We start from the raw sequence: 25,518 nt of genomic DNA on the forward strand, positions 1-25,518 counted from the left end.
GATGGCCATTGGTCGATTGTTAAAGGAGGTCAAATGACGTTGCATCATGCGCAAGAGACTTTATATATGGCCGACTAATGGTCTAACCTATATAGTAGAATGCATGTGCGTTGCCACGGGCATTTTAAAAAGCTTAATGGTTGTTTATATAAACATAATGATCATGTTCTACTGAAAAAAATAGTTGAGGCTTATGGATATATGGTACTCCTCATTACAATTAACGTCACTAAATTTTTAGATCCATCAAATCATGGGTGAGTGCAAAAGTAAATGAATCTGAGTTGAGTGGAATAAGGAAGGATAAAATGAATAAACAAATGAATCACGCTCATGTCGTTCATCCGTTCTTCTCCATCTAGAAATGGAACCCAATACGATGTTGCTGCACATTGCGTCGCTCCATGAGAAAGTCGGGAACCTATCAGGAACCCCATTTGCCCATTTCTTCCGCCGCTGACCTCAACATCGCCCCATAACATCTCTCCACCAGCTCTATCATGAAGCCATGTCCACCATATTACACTTCGTTTTACGTACTCCTCACGTAATATAAGTACTATGTTCAACCATGCATACCAGTAAAATATAGGCACTATCTACACAACAAAATTTTGTTTTGCCGAGCAACTTGTATGCCCGCCTTCTCTAAACCAATTAACCAATCTGCCACATGCTGACCGAACACTTCGGTCCATACACAAATTATAGTAGTTCTCTTCTCGAAAGGATAAGTGCGGAAAAATACACAAATTACACCTAACTAAGACATTGCTAGAAAAATACAGGGAATGTTAAGTATCCCAGAACTTCATGACCACATTGCCTGCGATCATGTTTGTAGTAGAAGGTTGCAGCACTGGCACGACAACATGTTGCTGGGGCATGGCAGCGGCAGCAATCCACGGCAAGATGGTCGTACTCATCAGCAGCAGCTTCCTTCTTGATGTCCCAATGCTCAGGCTCCCCACGTCTAGGTATCACGATGAGTCTATGCTGGAGTGTTGTCGAAATGCTGCCCTCCTGAACGGTGCCACGTCCTCAAGGCCCATCTGTGCCATCTCATAGTAGGTTGTCCGTGCACCCCTTCTTGCTAATATATGACATAATTGATTAAGCTGCATTCTCCAATTAAATCTAAAAAATATAGAATTATCTGATATTTAAGTAACAGTTGCATACGTATTGTTAGCTATTACCTTTTGTACAAAATTTATGATCAAGTATGCCCTGCCAAAGACATAACTGAGAGCAAACTTGCAAAAAAAGCTTATGTTCAGTACACAATCCATTGTTCTTGTAGATGGTAGGGCGTAACATCCTTAGCTTATAATTTTTAGAATGCACTACACATGTGACAAAATCCTGCAGGTAGATGGATATTCAGCTGGATGCAAACATGTGAAAAGGAGACACGATAGAAATAGAGCTGAATTCATGTAGTGACAAAAAAATATTTGGAAGATGATAATAAGAAAGGAATCCTAGTGAACGAAATTTGAGAAACATGATAGCAAAAAAGTTGCAACTAAACTTGTTCCCAGGCCAAAACATTAAGGAATAAATGACTATCAGGGCACTGTTTGGAGGGTTACCTCTGTTTCCGGGCCAAAACATTAAGGAATAAATGTCATTTGCCAGCCGGTCAACACCAGGTAATGCTCCCGTCAACACCAGGTAATGCTCCGTTGGCCTCCTAGCACGTTGCTGGTCTATTAACATGTTCTCCTTGATTTATTTGTGTAACACCGAGCTGTCCATTGGCCTCGTCATGCATCGCCAACCAACGAGAGTGGAGTTGGCCGTAGTTTCCCTTCGGTGGAAGGCGTCCTATTTTCTACTCCCTCCGTCCAGAAATAGTTGTCATCAAAATAGATAAAAGATGTATCTAGACGTATTTTAGTTCTAGATACATCCATTTTTATCCATTTGGATGACAAGTATTTTCAGACGGAGGGAGTACAAAATTCCATCTTGGCAGCTGCTCCCGGGGTGCATCAGCCCTCATTAATTATTGGAATTAATCGGCTAAAGAAAATAAAATGTATTCTGAGCAGGAGTTGGCTCCTCTGACGTTGCTCAAGGCACAGTAGTTCTGTCGTAGCAGCTCATATCCACCGCTCCTTCCATGCCCTATGCATCTAACAAAGCTGATAATCTAACCACACTCCACCGTAATTAGCGACAAGATAAACTACACACGCCAAATCTCTCGCGTAGTCTGTCCTTCTCACGGCAAACCTAGTCGAGTTGCCACCGTCTAGCTGTCATCCACACAAACGGATCTACCAGTTTCCCCATCCGTTACTCTCTCGCTGCTTCAGAGGCTCCTGCTGGTTCAGGCATAATGTGAATCAAAGAAACACACTACAAGGCACAATCGGAATGCGGAAAAAACAGTAGATTACGTGCAAGTGGTAGTGCAATCTTATTAGTCAATCATGCGTATGAGTACAGAGCACTGTAACGCTGCTTTAAATCCCGGAAGGCGCACAACCTCGGAAGCCACATGAAACTATTGTATTCAGAGAAGAACTACTATATGGGTTTTGCCACTTCACCTAAATCATGAACATTAATGATCTGTCAAAAGATTGATGCAGCGTTGCATGTACATGGAGATGTCACGCCCGAGGGGACTTATATGCAGCATTGCGCCACCGATAAGGGGTTGGAAGTGGTGGCGCCAGCTTCGAGTGCGTGTGTTAAGTTAATGTGTGTGGGGGCCTTCAGCCATGGTCTGTTGAGTTGTTTTACAAAACCACGAGACCTGTAACTCAATGAGCAAGAAAGAAATGAATATAGAGCTCTAAATTCTCCTCTCTCTCTCGCATCTCTTCCTATTCTTTCTCTCTGCTCCAAGTCAGGCAGCGCCGTCACAGCTCGACAGTGCTCATATCAGCAGCAGCCGGCGACGTTGCAGCCAGCAACTCGACAGCGACACAATAACGGCAGTTCGACAGTGATGGTAGCGGTGGCCCGATGACGTGTCGTCGACAGCTGAACATTTAGACAAACAACCGAACATACAAAACAGAGAATGAACAATAAATTACAACTAAATGGAGCATACCAGGTGTATAGATCGAGAATTTAAGTCTGGTCGACACCCAGACACAAAAGATGGTATAGATATCGAAGAAGAGAATACCCGTACCTGCGGCCGACAAAAAGAGGCCCCAGAAGATGGAAACAACCACACGGAAGAAATATGTCTAGACTCTAGACCCGAGAGAGACACCCCATCGGCTGGAACAAATTATGAGGGGGGGGGGGGGGGGGAATAAATCAAAATGCAAAAAGGCGTGGTAAAGTAAAAGGTAAACCTGAAGAACCCAACACAGGACGTTTTCCTTCATGAATATATCGACGGCGCTGCCACAATTTAGCATAATTCTATTGTCCTCCTAAACAAATTCACAAACAATTATTCCAAGTGGAAACAACAATCAAAAATGGCTTGCGAGAAAGACGAAGTCAAGGAAAATTACTGAACAACAGTAAAATCCAGCACCAAATTATCAACAATGGAGACATGCACGTAAGAAGGATGCATACCTGTCGTATGTGCAGCAGATCATGAGACCAATCTGAAGCACAACGATTCAGACAGCTAGCTGACAACAAACCCTGACGTCCCCCTCTCGTGCGCACATTAGAACTGGAAGAAATTGTCCTTTGCAAAGTAGATGGGCAGCCAGCATCTCCGTACATATGAATATCCACCAAGCAAGAAGAGCCCAAAGACGAAATATCTAGCACAGCATCCAATGCACCAACAAAGAGAGGGGCCGCAGGAACTATCGGCAAGACAGCAGAATTAGGAAGACCGGCAATGGCCATGTGAAACAGAAGCACCACGCGAGGAAGATACAGGACAGAGACCCGCGGCAGAGCACCAGCTGAAACACCACTCAAACTAGGAGGAGGCAGAGCACCAGCTGAAACACCACTACCAGGAGGCGACGTGCCCAAAAATAGACCATTCGAAGAAGAAGCCGAGGGAAATACTTCTTCTCTGGAATCTTTCGAAAAAAGGCACTTCCAGTCACAAATATCCTGACGACAGCGGCATGCCTCAGCAGGATCAACAACTTCATCTGCAAAAACACAATCTTAAACACAAGAACACAACATGGCAAGATGATCCATACTCCATGCCAATCATGCATCCTGATTACAGAACATTATTTTGAGATGTGAGTAATAGAACATAGATGTACTTGATCCTTGCAAAAGCAAAATATTCAAGCAGCTATTTAAGAAAATATTTGTATAAATTTGAATGCCTTAAGTCAAAAGCTTTGACAACTATTATTTGATTCAGGGTGATAAGAAAAGCACACGAATAGCTAGGTTTTCCGAAAAAGAATAGAAGGCAACATGCCTTATTGTTGCTGTCACCGGAGAGTTGTAGCTGCTTGGTACTGCCTCTTGTGTATCCGAGCCTCGATCTGGCAGGTCACATGATTATAGTACCACGCATCAGTATACTGATTTATGAAGCATAAAACTGAAAATAAATAACTCAAACTACATCAAAGCCACGAATCAAGATCTCTCTCCTGGTAACACTAAATCATATTTCATTTTTATCAGCCCGACAAGTTTTTATAAACTGTACACCACATACTTTTTGACCAGATTTTCCCTTTTACTATTGTCTATGACAAATGAAAAACAATACCACATGTTGAATTGCTTTAAAAAAATATGTGAGCTCCAATAATCATATAAATAGAATTATCACTCGTAAGAAAATCAAGTGCATCGTGCTATTACAAAAAAATAGGAGATGCACTTGTATAGTGCCAAGAACAAAACTTGGATTCTTCTAATATATTCCATCAGAATAAATACCATACTACCATTTATAAAAAAACATGGGCTAATTAAAAGGGACCACATGTACTTATGTTTATGATAGAAAGAAGCCTAACAATATTGCAATAAACTGAAACTAATGCAGAAAATAGAAAGTAGGTGTATCATGTCATTTGCGGAAACATCTCAATAGTGGCTTGCCCAAATAGTGCCCCATTTCGTGAACTGATAATGCACAAATTCTACTTGCAGACAAATTAGTAAAACTCAAAATATGTGTTAAAATTGATGGTGTTGTTGTGTTCTCATGAACAACAATGTTAGCATATAAAAATGTAGGCTCATCTCTAGAAAAAATGGTCTATTAATGTATCTTCTGGAAGAACAAAGCAGGAAATTTGGAGGTTCAGAGTACTAACGTGTATGTTATCAATCGGGAGGCTTCAGCTACTGAATCTCTCAACAAATTTGCCTCGGATCATAGTTCCATCACTACTTAAAATTCAGTAAGCCACATGGAAGATCGAGGACTAACCTGCGATGCCGATTCCTATGAGAAAGAAGGCGTGTAGATGGAGCAGCACGCAACATCGGATCCTTGTCATCGCCCAACAGAAGGAGGAGGATGCGGAGGCCCTGGATCCCGTCGTCGAGGTAGGTGGCAGTGCCGGCGGTGGCAATGAGCAACACTTGACCTGGGGCCACGGCGCTGGCTCCCGTGGGCCCATACCTAGCGCGACGTGACTATAAGCCGATGTGGTGCTGTGGAGGGAGTTGGCCATGGCGCAAGGAGGGACGGGGGAGACAATGCGGTGAGCGATCTGGCGCATATGTGAATGGGAAAGTGTCGACGTGTAGATTTGGGGAGGGATGGGAATCGTGGTGAGGAATGATCTCACGTCCGTGAATCGTAGCTGTTTTGCGGGAGAAGTTTCCTTTTTTACATGTTTGCGGGAGAAGCTACTCACCATCACAACCGTAGTGGAGTTTTGAAAAAGGAAAGTTCAGATACATATTTGTCGATTAGGCAATTGGATTTTCCCCTTAAAGTCCTTTATTTGTTTTTTAAAATCCGTTATTTGTTTCTTAAAGCAAATTGCATTAATGATATGGATCGGTTGATTAGGGTAAGTTAGGAAAGTTAGATCCGTGACTTTTTATACGGTAGGAAAGTGCTGGTACACAATGAAATAGTAGAGAAAAAATAAACCGATGGAGTGGGGAAGGAGACGAAAAAACCAGCAAAAAAACCGGGTGAAAGTGGTGGGACGAAAATAAACCGTGAAGACTATTCACCAACTCAGACATTAGGAGTAGAGATATTTGATGGGATAATGCATAATTAAAGGAGGACAACGACCTTGCCTGAGGAAAATGACGTGCGTTTGGGTAAGGGACACTATTTGGTGGGATAATTAATTGCACTATGATAAATAAAATATAACGGATGGAAAAAAATGCCTAAATTTACGCCTTAAAACAGTGGCTGAGTTTTCTCTCCCGTTGCAACGCACGGGCATATATGCTAGTAAAGCATACAAGATTGATAATATAATAGCATGAAACAATAAAAAATTATACATACATTAAAGATGTATCAGCCCCTCTCTCGCAGTGGCGGGTGGTCCCCTTGGGCCGACTTCAACAACCTCCACGACACCCTTTTCTCGCACTCCCAGAGCTGTCGGGAGGCGGATGCGGAGCTCCTCATCGCGTAGCGCGCGGTGGCGACCGGAGAAGAATGTGACGCGGACCCTCTATGTGTCACAAAGGTGGATCATGCATCCGCCAGCGCGTGCTGCAGGTCCACAAAGAAGTTATACCTTGGCGTCGATGAGCGAATTGGTCGATATAGGTTTAATTGTGTATGAAAGTATTTTGCTATATGTATGAACTCCGGTGGTGTGATGAATTATTTATAGCACAGACTGATTTTTTGAATTTGCAGTATGGATTATACCATATCTTGCTCTCGGGACTTTCACGTTACCGCAAAATCTATACTATTATTAAAAGAGCGAACTTGAGTTTTTCTAAACCCACACCATAGTGTACACAGGATAAGTAGAACCCTTGATCAAATAAACTTAAACACATCCCATCGTCTACATCACGTTAATAGTTTGCCAATCAGATCAACGACTCAGATGAAATGTTCTGCCAAGCAGACGCCGTGGTCTGTCAATCTCTACTCCTAATGTCTAAGTTGATAGTCTCGCCTCACTCCCACTTCATCCCACCCCGCCTTTCTTTCGTCCACCTTTGATATCATCATGTCGCAGCATTGGGCCAGCCCATTAACGTGTACGTGAACGCAATCCCCTCTCATCGCCTGCCCTTCTCACAATCCTCCCAACGTCCTCGCGCAGCCGTCCTCCTTCGTGATCTCCTCTACCAGGGCGCATCCTCCCAACGTCCTCGTGCCGCCGTCCTCCTCCCCGATCTCCTCTACTAGGTCGCCCTACTCGCGATACGGCCGACGTGTCCTCACGCCACACTTTCTTCTCACTGATCTCCTCTGCCAGCGGGAGTCCTCTTCTGGGAATGTCAGCTTCTCCCCCGCCGCGCGCACTGGCTCGCTCAGGTGAGGCTGCTCACCGGGTTCCCCCCGCGCCCGCCTTCCATCTACTCATCGTGCCATCGGGTGATCTCTGTGTGCGTGTATGCAGGGGATACGCCGCTCTGCCGCACCCGCTGGTCCGGCCGTGCCGGAGCCGGGGGAGCGTCGTTGTGAGCAACGTGCCGGTGTAGCTCAGCCGCCCACGATGCAGTGGGTCTTCGTCGCGGCCGCCGCATGAGTGCCTCCCCTCATCTCCTTGTCGATACCTAAAAGTACCTTTTCCGGTGCGATTTGCTCCTACAGAAACGCATGAGCCTTTCCGGGCTCCGAATCTGTTTGTGCTTTTGCTTGTGAGAGTTGTAAATTGCGCAACTGCTGGTGTCAGCTTGTAAGATGCGCAATCATGTCATAGATTCTGCAACCTATCTATGGTTACTCGTTCAAAACTCAGAGGGCATCATACAACAACTGTTAGATGGAGTTGGTTCTTCATTAGTAAACATGAGCTAATATTTTCACAGCAAGTAAAAAAATAAATGCATCATGTCCATAGCTCTAGGAGGTAGGAGCAACATTAACACACTTCATAAGAACTAGATAGACAGTGTACTTGCAGTATCATATGTTGCAATGACAAATGCTCATAGATATTCAGCATGTTTACACATGAACATGGCACCGTGTGTTCAGTAGCATCACTCTATATCACAGGAAAGTGCAATGTATGTTTTTCGTATAACTAGAATGCAGAAATTTAGTCAAGGTATAAATTCAAGTCATGTTAACATCATCGGTCTGTTACAAAACTTACATGATATGGTACTCTTTTCGTATCATGGTACTCAGGGTTCGGACCACTTGGTGACTTGCTTAGCTTGCTACAGAATTATAGTGTATCTACTTTATGCTTCTGATCCATCATAAGTTACTATCGCATTCATGTTATGATACTAACTTGTCAACACCAAGGTGGTAATCTTGCTTCAGATCTTGGAGAGCTATTGGAGCTATTCAGGCCATGACTCCAAATTGTAATTGCTTTCTTGAGGATTGGCAATCTTGTGTAACTCAAAGTAATAATTCTTTGAAAACTCAGCTCTTGCTATTCGCCATGTAGTTTCTTCCATTCTGCGACATATTTGGTTTTGTCATAAAATGTTGGATTATTATTTGTGCATTTTACTCTTTTGCCTCTTGCAGAGTGCTCTTGCTTGGTAAAGGCATAGGCATACACAAATCTTTCCTCGTGCCATTGTTTGTTCTGTAAGCACCTAGCCTTGTAATCTCATGGATCAAGTAGGGTTCTGCCACTTGGCCCAGAAGAGTTATTACCTTTTCCTCTTTTCTTGCTATAGCTACTGGATGTTTATTCTTTTTGAGACAAGAACACTTACTTTTGGCGTACTTATCCTATGGTGTCTATTCCAAATTTTAGGAGTGAACATGGGTTGTGGACTACTTTTCTTGCGCTTGCAGTGCGTTTGTTATTACCCTTTCCAGGTAGAGTAACAACGAAGATCCATACGTCTTGCTTAAAATCAAGTATGATATTTGACAAGAGATGGAACAGATATATGTTACTTATGCAGGTGCTGAAGGAAATATGCCCTAGAGGCGATAATAAAGTTATTATTTATTTCCTTATATCATGATAAATGTTTATTATTCATGCTAGAATTGTATTAACCGGAAACTTTGTACATGTGTGAATACATAGACAAACATAATGTCACTAGTATGCCTCTACTTGACTAGCTCGTTGAATCGAAGATGGTTAAGTTTCCTAGCCATAGACATGAGTTGTCATTTGATTAACGGGATCACATCATTAGAGAATGATGTGATTGACTTGACCCATTCCGTTAGCTTAGCACTTGATCGTTTAGTATGTTGCTATTGCTTTCTTCATGACTTATACATGTTCCTGTGACTATGAGATTATGCAACTACCGTTTACCGAGGAACACTTTGTGTGCTACCAAACGTCACAACGTAACTGGGTGATTATAAAGGTGCTCTACAGGTGTCTCCGAAGGTACTTGTTGAGTTGGCGTATTTCGAGATTAAGATTTGTCACTCTGATTGTCGAAGAGGTAACTCTGGGCCCTCGCGGTAATGCACATCACTATAAGCCTTGCAAGCAATGTGACTAATGAGTTAGTTGCGGGATGATGCATTACATAACGAGTAAAGAGACTTGCCAGTAATGAGATTGAACTAGGTATTGAGATACCGACGATCGAATCTCGGGCAAGTAACATACTGATGACAAAGGGAACAACGTATGTTTTTATGCGGTTTGACCGATAAAGATCTTTGTAGAATATGTGGGAGCCACTATGAGCATCCAGGTTCCGCTATTGGTTATTGACCGAAGATGTGTCTCGGTCATGTTTACATAGTTCTCGAACCTGTAGGGTCCGCATGCTTAACGTTCGGTGACGATTTATATTGTGAGTTATGTGTTTTGATGTACCGAAAGTAGTTAAGAGTCCCGGATGAGATCGGGGACATGAGGAGGAGTCTCGAAATGGTCAAGACATAAAGGTCGATATATTGGACGACTATATTCGGACATTGGAAAGGTTCCGATTGATTCGGGTATTTATCGAAGTACCGGAGAGTTACGGGAATTCGCGGGGGAGCATATGGGCCTTATTGGGCTTTAGGGGAAAGAGAGAGGGGAGGTTGCGCCCCCCCCCCCCAAGGCCTCGTCCGAATTGGACTAGGGGGAGGGGTTGCGCCCCCTCCTTCCTTCTCTTCTCTTTTCCCTTTCCTTGACTCCTACTCCTACTACTTGGAAGGGGGGAATCCTACTCCCGGTGGGAGTAGGACTCCTCCAGGGCGCGCCATAGGAGGGCCGGCCCTCCCCTCTCCTCCACTCCTTTATATACGGGGGCAGGGGGCACCCCATGGACACACAAGTTGATCTATTGATCTCTCACAGCCGTGTGTGGTGCCCCCTCCACCATATTCCACCTCGGTCATATCGTAGTGGTGCTTAGGCGAAGCCCTGCGTCGGTAGCAACATCATCACCGTCATCACGCCGTCGTGCTGACGGAACTCTCCCGTGAAGCTCTGCTGGATCCGAGTTCGTGGGACGTCATCGAGCTGAACGTGTGCTGAACTCGGAGGTGCCGTACGTTCGGTACTTGGATCGGTCGGATCGTGAAGACGTACGACTACATCAACCGCGTTGTGCTAACGCTTCTGCTTTCGGTCTACGAGGGTACGTGAACAACACTCTCCCCTCTCGTTGCTATGCATCACCATGATCTTGCGTGTGCGTAGGAAATTTTTGAAATTACTATGTTCCCAACAGTGGTATCAGAGCTAGGTTTATGCGTTGATGTTATATGCACGAGTAGAACACAAGTGAGTTGTGGGTGATACAAGTCATACTGCTTACCAGCATGTCATACTTCGGTTCGGCGGTATTGTTGGATGAAATGGCCCGGACCAACATTACGCGTACGCTTACGCGAGACTGGTTCTACCGACGTGCTTTACACATAGGTGGCTGGCGGGTGTCAGTTTCTCCAACTTTAGTTGAACCGAGTGTGGCTACGCCCGGTCCTTGAGAAGGTTAAAACAACACTAACTTAACGAAATATCGTTGTGGTTTTGATGCCTAGGTAAGAACGGTTCTTTCTCAGCCCGTAGCAGCCACATAAAACTTGCAACAATAAAGTAGAGGACGTCTAACTTGTTTTTGCAGGGCATGTTGTGATGTGATATGGTCAAGACATGATGGTAAATTTTATTGTATGAGATGATCATGTTTTGTAACAGAGTTATCGGCAACTGGCAGGAGCCATATGGTTGTCGCTTTATTTTATGCAATGCAATCGCCCTGTAATTTCTTTACTTTATCACTAAGCGGTAGTGATAGTCATAGAAGCAATAGTTGGCGAGATGACAACGATCCTACGATGGAGATCAAGGTGTCGCGCTGGTGACGATGGTGATCATGACGGTGCTTCGGAGATGGAGATCACAAGCACAAGATGATGATGGCCATATCATATCACTTATATTGATTGCATGTGATGTTTATCCTTTACGCATCTTATTTTGCTTTGATTGACGGTAGCATTATAAGATGATCTCTCACTAAATTTCAAGATAAAAGTGTTCTCCCTGAGTACGCACCGTTGCCAAAGTTCGTCGTGCCGAGACACCACGTGATGACCGGGTGTGATAAGCTCTACATTCAAATACAATGGGCGTAAGACAGTTTTGCACTCGCAAAATACTCAGGTTAAACTTGACGAGCCTAGCATATGTAGATATGGCCTCGGAACACTGAGACCGAAAGGTCGAGCGTGAATCATATAGTAGATATGATCAACATAGTGATTTTCACCATTGAAAACTACTCCATCTCACGTGATGATCGGACATGGTTTAGTTGATTTGGATCACGTGATCTCTTAGATGATTAGAGGGATGTCTATCTAAGTGGGAGTTCTTAAGTAATATGATTAGTTGAACTTTAATTTATCATGAACTTAGTCCTGAGAGTATTTTGCAAATAATGTTGTAGATCAATAGGTCGCGTTGTTGCTTCCCTATGTTTTATATGTGTTCTTAGAGAAAACTAAGTTGAAAGATGATAGTAGCAATGATGCGGACTGGGTCCGTGATCTGAGGTTTATCCTCATTGCTGCATAGAAGAATTATGTCCTTGATGCACCGCTAGGTGACAGACCTATTGCAGGAGCATATGCAAACGTTATGAATGTTTGGCTAGCTCAATATGATGACTACTTGATAGTTTAGTGCACCATGCTTAACGGCTTAGAATCGGGACTTCAAAGACGTTTTGAACATCATGGACCACATGAGATGTTCCAGGTGTTGAAGTTAATATTTCAAGCAAATACCCGAGTTGAGAGATATGAAGTCTCCAACAAGTTCTATAGCTAAAAGATGGAGGAGAATTGCTCAACTAGTGAGCATGTGCTCAGATTATCTAGGTACTACAATCACTTGAATCAAGTGGGAGTTAATCTTCTAGATAAGATAGTGATTGACAGAGTTCTCTAGTCACCATCACCAAGTTACTGGAACTTCGTGATGAACTATAGTATGCAAGGGATGACAAAAATGTTTCGCGAGCTCTTCGTGATGCTGAAATCGACGAAGGTATAAATCAAGAAAGAGCATCAAGTGTTGATGATTGACGACACCACTAGTTTAAAGAAAAGGGCAAAAGGAAAGAAAGGGAACTTCATGTAGAATGGCAAGCAAGTTGTCACTCCCGCGAAGAAGCCCAAAGCTGGACCAAAGCCTGAAACTGAGTGCTTCTACTGCAAAGGAAATGGTCATTGGAAGCGGAAATGCCCTGAATATTTGGTGGATAAGAAGGATGGCAAAGTGAACAAGGGTATATTTGATATACAGGTTATTGATGTGTATCTTACTAGTGTTTATAGTAGCCCCTGGGTATTTGAAACTTGTTCGGTTGCTAAAAATTAGTAACTCGAAACAAGAGTTACAGAATAAACAGAGACTAGTTGAGGGTGAAGTGACGACGTGTGTTCGGAGTGGTTCCAAGATTGATATGATCATCATCGCACACTCCCTATACTTTCGGGATTAGTGTTAAACCTAAATAAATGTTATTTGGCGTTTGCGTTGAGCATGAATATGATTTGATCATGTTTATTGCAATACGGTTATTCATTTAAAGTCAGAGAATAATTGTTGTTCTGTTTACATGAATAAAGCCTTCGATGGTCATACACCCAATGAAAATAGTTTGCTGGATCTCGATCATAGTGATGCACATATTCATAATATTGATGCCAAAAGATGCAAAGTTGATAATGATAGTGCAACTTATTTGTGGAACTGCCGTTTTGGTCATATCGGTGTAAAGCGCATGAAGAAACTCCATAAAGATGGACTTTTGGAATCACTTGATTATGAATCATTTGATGCTTGCGAACCGTGCCTTTTGGGCAAGATGACTAAAACTCCGTTCTCTGGAATAATGGAACGAGCTACTGTCTTGTTGGAAATAATACATACTGATGTATGCGGTCCAATGAGTGTTGATGCTCGTGGCGGGTATCATTATTTTCTGACCTTCACAGATGATTTGAGCGGATATGAGTATATCTACTTAATGAAGCACAAGTCTGAAATATTTGAAAAGTTCAAAGAATTTCAGAGTGAAGTGGAGAATCATCGTAACAAGAAAATAAAGTTTCTACAATCTGATCGTATTGGAGAATATTTGAGTTACGAGTTTGGCCTTCATATAAAACAATGTGGAATAGTTTCACAGCTCACGCCACATGGAACACCACAGCATAATGGTGTGTCCGAACGTCGTAACCGCACTTTATTGGATATGGTGCGATCTATGATGTATCTTACCGATTTATCACTATTGTTTTGGGGTTATGAATTAGAGACAGTTGCATTCACTTTAAATAGGGCACCATCAAAATCCATTGAGACGATGCCTTATGAACTGTGGTTTGGCAAGAAACCAAAATTGTCGTTTCTTAAAGTTTGGGGCTGCGATGCTTATGTGAAAAAGTTTCAACCTGATAAGCTCGAACCCAAATCAGAGAAGTGCAACTTCATAGAATACTCAAAGAAAACTGTTGGGTACACCTTCTATCACATATCTGAAGGCAAAACATTTGTTGCTAAGAATGGATCCTTTCTAGAGAAGGATTTTCTCTCGAAAGAAGTGAGTGGGAGGAAAGTAGAGCTTGGTAAGGTAATTGTACCTTCTCCCGAATTGGAAAGTAGTTCATCACAGAAATCAGTTTCAGTGATTCCTACACCAATTAGTGCGGAAGCTAATGACGATGATCATGAAACTTCAAATTAAATTACTATAGAACCTCGTAGGTCTTCCAAAGTATAGTCCGCACCAGAGTGGTACGGTAATCTTGTTTTGAAAGTCATGTTACTAGACCATGATGAACCTACAAACTATGAGGAAGCGATGATGAGCCCAGATTCTGCAAAATGGCTTGAGGCCATGAAATCTAAGATGGGATCCATGTATGAGAACAAAGTATGGACTTTGGTTGACTTGCCCAATGATCGGCAAGCCATTGAGAATAAATGGATCTTCAAGAGGAAGACGGACACTAATAGTATTGTTACTATCTACAAAGCTCGACTTGTTGTGAAAGGTTTTCGACAAGTTCAAGGGGTTGACTACGATGAGACCTTCTCACCCGTAGCGATGCTTAAGTCTGTCTGAATCATGTTAGCAATTGCCGCATTTTATTATTATGAAATTTGGCAAATGGATGTCAAAACTGCATTCCTAAATGGATTTCTGGAAGAAGAGTTGTATATGATGCAACCAAAAGGTTGTGTCGATCCGAAAGGTGCTAACAAAGTGTGCAAGCTCCAGCGATCCATTTATGGACTGGTGCAAGCCTCTCAGAGTTGGAATAAATACTTTGATAGTGTGATCAAAGCATATGGTTTTATATAGACTTTTGGAGAAGCCTATATTTACAAGAAAGTGAGTGGGAGCTCCGTAGCATTTTTGATATTATATGTGGGCAACATATTGTTGATTGGAAATGATATAGAATTTCTGGATAGCACAAAAGGATACTTGAATAAAAGTTATTCAATGAAAGACCTCGGTGAAGCTGCTTACACATTGAGCATCAAGATCTATAGAGATAGATCAAGACGCTTGATAAGATTTTTCAATGAGTACATACCTTGAGAAGATTTTGAAGTAATTCAAAATGGAACAGTCAAAGAAGGAGTACTTGCCTGTGTTGCAAGGTGTGAAGTTGAGTAAGACTCAAAACCCGACCACGACAGAAAATAGAAAGAGAATGAAAGTCATTCCCTATGCCATAGTCATAGGTTCTATAAAGTATGCTATGTTATGTACCAGACCTATTGTATACCTTGCTCTGAGTTTGACAAGGGAGTACAATTTTGATCTAGGAGTAGATCACTGGACAGCGGTCAAAAAATTATCCTTAGTAAGGACTAAGGAAATGTTTCTCGATTATGGAGGTGATAAAATAGTTCGTTGTAAAGAGTTACATCGGTGCAAGCTTTTACACTGATGCAGATGACTCTAAGTCTCAATCTGGATACATATTGAAAGTGGGAGCAATTAGCTAGAGTAGCTCCGTACAGAGCATTGTAGACATAGAATATTTTGCAAAATACATACGACTCTAAATGTGACAGACCCGTTGACTAAACTTCTCTCACGAGAAAAACATGATCACACCTTAGTACTCTTTGGGTGTTAATCACATATCGATGTGAACTAGATTATTAACTCTAGTAAACCCTTTGGGTGTTGGTCACATGACGATGTGAACTATGGGTGTTAATCACATGCAGATGTGAATATTAGTGTTAAATCACATAGTGATGTGAACTAGATTATTGACTCTAGTGCAAGTGGGAGACTGAAGGAAATATGCCCTAGAGGCAATAATAAAGTTATTATTTATTTCCTTATATCATGATAATGTTTATTATTCATGCTAGAATTGTATTAACCGGAAACTTAGTACATGTGTGAATACATAGACAAACATAATGTCACTAGTATGCCTCTACTTGACTAGCTCGTTGAAACAAAGATGGTTAAGTTTCCTAGCCATAGACATGAGTTGTCATGTGATTAACGGGATCACATCATTAGAGAATGATGTGATTGACATGACCCATTCCGTTAGCTTAGCACTTGATCGTTTAGTATGTTGCTATTGCTTTCTTCATGACTTATACATGTTCCTATGACTATGAGATTATGCAACTCCCGTTTACCGAAGGAACACTTTGTGTGCCACCAAACGTCACAATGTAACTGGGTGATTATAAAGGTGCTCTACAGGTGTCTCCGAAGGTACTTGTTGAGTTGGCGTATATAGAGATTAGGATTTGTCACTCCGATTGTCGGAGAGGTATCTCGGGGCCCTCTCGGTAATGCACATCACTATAAGCCTTGCAAGCAATGTGACTAATGAGTTAGTTGCGGGATGATGCATTACATAACGAGTAAAGAGACTTGCAGGTAACAAGATTGAACTAGGTATTGAGATATCGACGATCGAATCTCGGGCAAGTAACATATCGATGACAAAGGGAACAACGTATGTTGTTATGCGGTTTGACCGATAAAGATATTCATAGAATATGTGGGAGCCAATATGAGCATCCAGGTTCCGCTATTGGTTATTGACCGGAGATGTGTCTCGGTCATGTCTACATAGTTCTCGAACCCGTAGGGTCCGCACGCTTAACGTTTGATGACGATTTATATTGTGAGTTATGTGTTTTGATGTACCGAAGGTAGTTCGGAGTCCCGGATGAGATCGGGGACATGACCAGAGTCTCGAAATGGTCGAGACGTAAAGATTGATATATTGGACGACTATATTCAGACATCAGAAAGGTTCCGAGTGATTCGGCTATTTATCGGAGTACCGGAGAGTTACGGGAATTCGCCGGGGGGTATATGGGCCTTATTGGGCTTTAGGGGAAAGAGAGAGGGGAGGCTGCGCGTCCCCCCAAGGCCTAGTCCGAATTGGACTAGGGGAGGGGCTGCGCCCCCTCCTTCCTTCTCTTCTCTTTTCCCTTTCCTTGACTCCTACTCCTACTACTTGGAAGGGGGGAATCCTACTCCCGGTGGAAGTAGGACTCCTCCAGGGTGCACCATAGGAGGGCCGGCCCTCCCCCCTCCTCCACTCCTTTATATACGGGGGCAGGGGCACCCCATGGACACACAAGTTGGTCTGCTGATCTCTCCCAGCCGTGTGCGGTGCCCCCCTCCACCATATTCCACCTCAGTCATATCATAGCGGTGCTTAGGCGAAGGCCTGCGTAGGTAGCAACATCATCACCGTCATCACACCGTCAGGCTGACCGAACTCTATCGTGGAGCTCTGCTGGATCAGAGTTCGTGGGACGTCATCGAGCTGAATGTGTGCTGAACTCGGAGGTGTTGTACGTTCGGTACTTGGATTGGTCGGATCATGAAGACGTACGACTACATCAACCGCGTTGTGCTAACGCTTCCGCGTTCGGTCTACGAGGGTACGTGGACAACACTCTCCCCTCTCGTTGCTATGCATCACCATGATCTTGCGTGTGCGTAGGAAATTTTTGAAATTATTACGTTCCCCAACACATGTGTTTGTCTATTGCAGATGAGCTAGAGCTTCTACTGTCAACAATGCTAGCGGTCGGCGGTTCTCCTTACCAGGTGATGAATGTGAGGTATGTAACATTCTCGCCATTTTGGAAGACATTAGCTGTACTGCTGCATATGTCTTTGATAATTCAACCACTTTGTCAATTGTCCTCTAGATGAAAAGTGTCTAAAAAGAAAGGAAAATAACATGTAGAAGAATTGTTAAGGTGAGAATTTATCGCCTAGCTTAGCCAGTGCATCATGAAAAAGGTTTAAGAGGATCTAGCTTAATCCATGTGTATGGTAGCAGATCATATACTTTGCTTTTTTCAATTTTCTAAGTTACAATTTTACCCCTAGCCACATTTGCGGGCAAAACATTGTAGTTTGCGCAAGCAGCAGATCTAGAGAATCTTTTGTAGGCCGTGAGTTACTTGATAGACATCTAATAAAAAGAGGCATTTTCTTTCAGCCCGATACAAAATATACCAGTGCTAATGGGTGCTCTTTACTACTACAATTGCCTCACCCACTCTACAAAACCTTGAGTGTATATGGTCTTTTGTTCTTCACTATTACATTATTAAGGCTGCTAATTTATGATATCTACAGATGAAAACACATAATACGACATAATTGATTCATCTGACGATCCAATGTTCCCTGCTCTTTTTGTGTGAACTCCAACTAGAAATATTTAGCTGGGGTATTTTTGCCACTAATTATTTGTTACAAAGAGTTGGGAGTTTCTAGGCACAAAATATTTTGTTTATTGCTTTGTACCAATGAGTTAGTTCCATCTCAGGTTAAATTAGACGGTGTTGATCAAAAATGAAATTTGGCCATTGGTTGATCGATCGTTGATGGCACAGATGTGAAAAGCAACAATTATATATCCCACTGTGTTGGACCCAAATACCTTCTGGAAAAAAAATTCTGAAGGGTGGGATACTAGACCGCCATGTAATTTCAGTTATCTCTTTATTATAAAAAATAGGTGGAATTTTAGGTATGGTCTGCTATCCTCCCCCTAGTTTGGTTCTATTTTTAAGGTAGCTATTTATTTTGAGTTTTTCTGTGTCAAACACAAAGGTTGAATGTATGGCTTTTTTTAGGGAGGTTGAATGTATGGCTTAGCACTACATGTGGGTTGTTGTGCTCAAGTTATTTCAGTTACATGCCTAAGTTAATCCTTTGCAGGATCTTGAGGAGCTCTTATGTGTTGTAGTGCTTTGAAGGTGAAGCACATTCCTTGAATTTTGCTCTATTATTGTTGTAAGAAGTAGTTTATTTATGCTTTTAGCATTGAGAATATTCAAGGAATTACCTTCTACGACATAATTTTCTATGAAAATTAGGTCATAACAAGAGACGGCGAGTCTGTTATTTTCCTTGTTGTGGGTAGGGTCGAATTTTGAATGACCAAGCTTTTGTATGATTTTGATTGACCAAGCTTGCTGCTTGGTTGTCAGTCAGGCTATATTGGTGGATTTTAGAGAGAACTTGTCTTCGAACAATACTATCCAGAAGCAGCAAGGGAAAGACATCCATTGCATTACTACACTTGAGATAATTTTGACTTGTTAGCTACACCCTTTGGATGGTGCTACTTGTAGAAAATTATAGACAATCAACCCTTCAAATTTTACTGGACACATCCTCCTGGAGTACAAGATATTTTTATAACTATGCCTACAACTCATGATCTCTATGCCTAAATTTATTACTCCCTCTGTTCCTAAATATAAGTCTTTGGAGAGATTTCACTATAGACCATATACGAAGCAAAATAAGTGAATCTACACACAAAATGCATCTATATACATCCGTATGTGGTCTATAGTGAAGTACCTACAAAGACATATATTTAGGAACGGAGGGAGTATTTGCTAGCATTGTGAGGATATTTTCCATGGTGACCAATATACATTAAGCTATACGAGATTTGATTGAGAACATGGAGATACATTTTCTCTTACTCATAATTGTAAGAATGTATGTTGACTATTTTATGGGCCGAGCGCTTTTGGCAGAGGGCTTGTTAGGGTAACGAGAGGACGGTTCTGGACCTTCTCCTCAAGATCTCAACCAACGTCGATGGAGTGCAAAGAGTTGACCGTGTGTTTGTCGTTGACGGGGAGACAACTGGCAAGGTTGGAAAACCAACTATGATGATGAATGATGTGCAAATATATTGTTCCGTGGCAACGCACGGGCATTAAACTAGTTGTAAGTAATATGCGAACTCTTGCCAAATGAGGATGCATAAACACAGTAGTATATTTCTCTTGCAGCGCCAAAATTTTTAGTGGTTCCTAGAGTTTAGAAAGCTCAGAAGTAGTATGCATTCATCCATTCCCAGAGTTTCTATGAAAAAAAAGAACAAGCATCTACTTGCAACCTCACATTTGAGCACTTCGATTGAGCACACATGTTCTAAACCAGAAAATTCAAGCACAGTAATAGGTACGGTCACCACGCACCTAGGAGCATGATCTTAGGGAGAAGGCGTTTGACATCCGCCATCAATCGGGTTCCCTTGTCTGACCGATCATACAACGCCATCAGGTAGAGCGAGATGCTGAGATGGTGAGGGCGTGTGGGCGGATTTCTTCCGCCTCCCCTTTCCTCTTGGCCTCTTTTTTCGCCGCCCTCCTGGTGAGTCCTCTAGCCACCCCTTGGCCCTAGAGATGAGGCCATGAAGCCGAGGGCGTCTTCCTCTTTGCCGGTGCAGGAAAGCAAGGAAAATGAGAGGGGCGGGGTGAGGAGGAGGGGAATGGAGGTGTGGAACCCATCGCCGGCACCGTCAACGCAGGTTCAGCCTGCTACGTCCCACGCTGCCGCCGCTCGATAGAGGAGAGGGACACCGGCGCCGCCGATGCAACTTGATCCCGCTGCGTCCCGCGTTGCCGATGTTGCTCGTGGGATGAGAGCAACCCTGGCGGCATTCTATAGCGGCAGCAAGGAGAGAGGAGGGAGGTGGAGGCGGCTAGAATCGATCCCCCTGTAGCGATGCAGGAAAGCAAGGAAAAGGTGAGGGGCAGGGTGAGGAGGAGGGGAATGAAGGACGGAACCCATCGCCGCCACCGCCGACGCAGGTTCAGCCTGCTACGTCCCGCGCCGTCGACGCTCGACAGAGGAGAGGGACACCGGCGCCGCCGATGCAAGTTGAGCCCACTGCGTCCCGCGTTGCCAACGCTGCTCGTGGGATGAGAGTGACCTCGGCGGCATTCTGTAGCGGCAGCGAGGAGGGAGGAGGGAGGTGGAGGCGGCTGGAATAGATCCCCCTGTTACGGGCCGGTGGGTGATCCGCGTGTTGCGCGAGGGGCCGCGGAGGGTTAATAGGAGTAGTTTAATGCCCGTGTATTGCCACGGAACAATAAATTTGCACATCATTCATCATCATTGTTGGTTTTACAACCTTGCCAGTTGTCTCCACATCAACGACAAACACACAGTCAACTCTTTGCTCTCCATCGACGTTGGTTCAGATCTTGAGGAGAAGGTCTAGAACCGTCCTCTCGTTGCCCTAACAAGCCCTCTGCCAAAAGCGCTCGGCCCATAAAATAGTCGACATACATTCTTATCATTATGAGTAAGATAAAATGTATCTCCATGTTCTCAATCAAATCTCGTATAGCTTAATGGATATTGGTCACCATGGAAAATATCCTCACAATGCCAACAAATATTTAGGCATTGAGATCATGAGTTGTAGGCATAGTTATAAAAATATCTTGTACTCCAGGAGGATGTGTCCGGTAAAATTTGAAGGGTTGATTGTCTATAATTTTCTACAAGTAGCACCATCAAAAGGGTGTAGCTAACAAGGCAAAATTATCTCAAGTGTAGTAATGCAATGGATGTCTTTCCCTTGCTGATAGTATTGTTCAAAGACAAGTTCTCTCTAAAATCCACCAACATAGCCTGACTCACAAGAAAGTAGCAAGCTTGGTCAATCAAAATCATACAAAAGCTTGGTCATTCAAAATTCTACCCTACCCACAACAAGGAAAATAACGGATTCGTCGTCTCTTGTTATGACCTAATTTTCGTGGAAAATGATGTCGTAGTAGGTAGTTCCTTGAATATTCTCAATGCTAAAAGCACAAATATACTACTTATTACAATAATAACAGAGCAAAATTCAAGGAATGTGCCTCACCTTCAAAGCACTACAACACAGAAGAGCTCCTCAAGATCTTGCAAAGGATTAACTGAGGCATGTAACTGAAATAACTTGAGCAGAACAACCCACATGTAGTGCTAAGCCATACATTCAACCTCCCATAAAAAGCCATACATTCAACCTCCCGTAAAAAGCCATACATTCAACCTCTGTGTTTGACACAGAAAAACTCAAAATAAATAGCTACCTTAAAAACAATATAACCAAATTAGGGAGGGGGGATAGCAGACCGTACCTAAAATTCCACCTATTTTATATAATAAAGAGATAACTGAAATTACATGGTGGTCTAGTATCCCACCCTTCAGAATTTTTTTCCAGAAGGTATTTGGGTCCAACACAGTGGGATATATAATTGATGCTTTTCACATATGTGCCATCACCGATCGATCAATCAATGGCCACATTTCATTTTTGATCAACACTGTCTAATTTAACCTGAGATGGAACTAACCCATTGGTACAAACCAGTGAACAAAATATTTTGTGTCTAGAAACACCCAACTCTTTGTAACAAATAATAAGTGGCAAAAAATACCCCAGCTAAATATATCTAGTTGGAGTTCACACAAAAAGAGCAGGGAACACTGGATCGTCAGATGAATCAATTATGTTGCATTATGTGTTTTCATCTATAGATATCACAAATTAGTAGCCTTAATAATGTAATAGTGAAGAACAAAAGACCATATACACTCAAGGTTTTGTAGAGTGGGTGAGGCAATTTTAGTACCAAAGAGCACCCAATAGCACTGGTACATTTTGTATCGAGCTAAAAGAAAATGCCTCTTTTTATTAGATGTCTATCAAGTAACTCAGGCCCTACAAAAGATTCTCTAGATCTATTGCTTGCACAAACTTCAATGTTTTGCCCGCAAATGTGGCTAGGGGTGAAACGGTAACTTAGGAAATTGAAGAAAGCAGAGTATATGATCTGCTACCGTACACATGGATTAAGCTAGATCCTCTTAAACCTTTTTCATGTTGCACTGGCTAAGCTAGGCAATGAATTCTCAGCTTAACAGTTCTTCTACATGTTATTTTCCTTTCTTTTTAGACACTTTTCATCTAGCGGACAATTGACAAAGTGGTTGAATTATCAAAGACATATGCAGCAGTACAACTAATGTCTTTCAAAATGGCGAGAATGTTACATACCTCACATTCATCACCTAGTAAGCAGCAATGCTGACCGCCAGCATTGTTGATAGTGGAAGCTCTAGCTCATCTGCAATAAACAGATGCACGTGCATAAGTAACACATATATGTTCCATCTCTTGTCAAATATACTTGAGGATGTATGGATCTTCGTTGTTACTCTACCTGGAAAGGGTAAGAACAAATGCACTGCAAGCACAAGAAAAGCAGTCCACAGCCCATATTCACTCCTAATATTTGGAATAGACACCATAGGATAAGTACGCCAAAAGTAAGTGTTCTTGTCTCAAAAAGAATAAACATCCAGTAGCTATAGCAAGAAAAGAGCAAGGTAATAATTCTTTTGGGCCAAGTGGCAGAACCCTACTGGGAAATTTTTGTTTTTGCCACTCTAGATTTTGCCAAGTTTCCTTATACCATTCTAGAATTTGACATTTCACTTTTGCCACTCTTAGCTTTTGACGATTATCACAATTGCCATTCTGTGGCAAAAGCAAAATAATTTTATTACATTTTTGCCACTCTCAGCTTTTGAAATCTATCACAATTGCCACTCTGAAAATTTTGCTTTTGCCACGGGAATGGCAATTGTGATAACTGTCAAAAAGTAAGAGTGGCAAAAGTGAAATGTCAAAATATGAGTGGCATAAGGAAAATGGAAAAATCTAGATGGCAAAAACAAAATTTTCCCTACTTGATCCATGAGATTATAGGGGTAGGTGCTTGCAGAACAAACAATGGCACGAGGAAAGATTTGTGTATGCTTGTGCCTTTACCAAGCAAGAGCACTCTGCAAGAGGAAAAAGAGTAAAATGCTCAAATAATAATCCAACATTTTATGACAAAACCAAATATGTCGCAGAATGGAAGAAACTACATGGCGAATAGCAAGAGCTAAGTTTTCAAAGAATTATTACTTTCAGTTACACAAGATTGAAGATCCTCAAGAAAGCAATTACGATTTGGAGTCATGGCCTGAATAGCTCCAGTAGCTCATCCAAGATCTGAAGCAATATTACCACCTTGGTGTTGACAAGTTAGTATCGTAACATGAATGCGATAGTAACTTATGATGGATCAGAAGCATAAAGTAGATACACTACAATTCTGCAGCAAGCTAAGCGTCACCAAGTGGTCCGAACCCTGAGTACCATATCCTGTAAGTTATGTTTAACAGACTGATGATGTTAACATGACTTGAATTTATACCTTGAGTAAATTTCTGCATTCGAGTTATATGAAAAACATGCATTGCACTTTTTTGTGATACAGAGTGATGCTACTGAACACACGGTGTCATGTTCATGTGTAAACAGGCTGAATATCTAGCAGCATTCGTCGTTGCAACATATGGTACTACAAGTATATTGTCTCTCTAGTTCTTGTGAAGTGTGTTAATGTTGCTCCTACCTCCTAAAGCTATGGACATGATGTGTTTATTTTTTTTACTTACTGTGAAAATATTAACTCATGTTTACTGATGAAGAACCAACTCCATCTAATAGTTGTTGTATGATGCCCTCGGAGTTTTGAACGAGTAACCATCGATAGGTTGCAGAATCTATGACAGGATGGCGCATCTTACAATCTGACACCAGCAGTTGCGCAATTTACAGCTCTTGCAAGCAAAAGCACGAACATATTCAGAGCCCGGAAAGGCTCATGCGTTTCTGTAGGAGCAAATCGCACCGGAAAATGTACTTTTAGGTATCGACAAGGAGATGAGGGGAGGCACTCACGCGGCGGCCGCGACGGAGACCCACTGCATCGTGGGTGGGCCGAGCTACACCAACGCGTTGCACATGACGGCGCTCCCCCGGCTCCGGCACGGCCAGACCAGTGGCTGCAGCAGAGCGGTGCATCCCCTGCATACACGCACACACAAATCACCCGACGGCACGGTGAGTAGATGAAAGGCAGGCACTGAGGGAACCCGGCGAGCAGCCTCACCTGAGCGTGCCGGTGCACGCGGCGGTGGAAAAGCTCGCATTCCCGGCAGAGGGCTCCCGCTGGCAGAGGAGATCGATGAGAAGAGAGTGTGGCGCGAGGACATGTCGGCCGGATCGCGAGTAGGGCACCCTGGCAGAGGAGATCGGGAAGGAGGACGGCGGCACGAGGACGTTGGGAGGATGCGCCCTGGTAGAGGAGATTGTGGAGGAGGACCGCAGCGCGAGGACGTTGGGAGGATCGTGAGAAGGGATTGCGGTCACGTACACGTTAATAGGCTGGCCCAATGCTGCGACATGATGATATTAAAGGAGGGCGAAATATAGGCGGGGTGGGATGAGGTGGGCGTGATGCGAGACTATCAACTCAGACATTACAAGTAAAGATTTTTCTCTATATGAGAGTACTTGCATTAGTTGATGCAAATATGTCTGTGTTTTTACCAATGAGTTATAATGAGATTTCACTCTCCTGTTGGCTAAATCAACACCACTTGTTGGGATCTGACTCGGTGGGATGGAACATGAAAAGCTATTGCCCGCTTGCAGTCTCACAATCTGTCAGACGCACATGTGGAGTTTTGTTTGGCAATGCTTTTCTATCGAGCATATTAAGAGATCCTCATTTGTCTATTTTTTTATTAAGAAATGATGAATCATTTAATAAGAATTTGTAACTGATT

The 25,518-nt window shown here is 42.7% G+C and overlaps 1 protein-coding gene and 1 long non-coding RNA gene across 8 annotated transcripts; both read right to left on the bottom strand.

The window, feature by feature from the left end:
* Positions 1-631: 631 nt before the first annotated feature.
* LOC123089571 (uncharacterized) lies at positions 632-5,779 on the bottom strand. The gene is made up of 5 exons (XR_006442324.1): positions 5,360-5,779; positions 3,559-4,454; positions 1,596-3,407; positions 1,200-1,365; positions 632-1,093 (listed from the first exon to the last, which is right to left on the bottom strand). It is a non-coding gene; the product is annotated as an uncharacterized lncRNA (long non-coding RNA).
* Positions 5,780-21,766: 15,987 nt separating this feature from the next.
* Positions 21,767-25,109, bottom strand: LOC123116488 (cold-regulated 413 inner membrane protein 2, chloroplastic). Of its 7 annotated transcripts, XR_006457096.1 has the most exons (6): positions 24,840-25,109; positions 24,629-24,754; positions 23,807-23,893; positions 23,584-23,679; positions 23,055-23,119; positions 21,767-22,958 (listed from the first exon to the last, which is right to left on the bottom strand). XR_006457096.1 is itself a non-coding variant. In XM_044537444.1 (5 exons), exons 2-5 carry the CDS (start codon positions 24,655-24,657, stop codon positions 22,903-22,905), a joined length of 246 nt encoding a protein of 81 aa, XP_044393379.1. In that variant the 5' UTR covers positions 24,658-24,754; positions 24,840-25,109; the 3' UTR covers positions 21,767-22,902. The 7 variants fall into 7 exon arrangements, 1 of the variants encoding a protein (XP_044393379.1); XR_006457097.1 differs by lacking the exon at positions 23,584-23,679; XR_006457092.1 differs by having other exon boundaries at positions 23,055-23,679.
* Between the last annotated feature and the right edge of the window lie 409 nt (positions 25,110-25,518).

Source organism: Triticum aestivum, chromosome 1B (assembly GCF_018294505.1).
Source record: "Triticum aestivum cultivar Chinese Spring chromosome 1B, IWGSC CS RefSeq v2.1, whole genome shotgun sequence".
NCBI lineage: Eukaryota > Viridiplantae > Streptophyta > Magnoliopsida > Poales > Poaceae > Triticum > Triticum aestivum.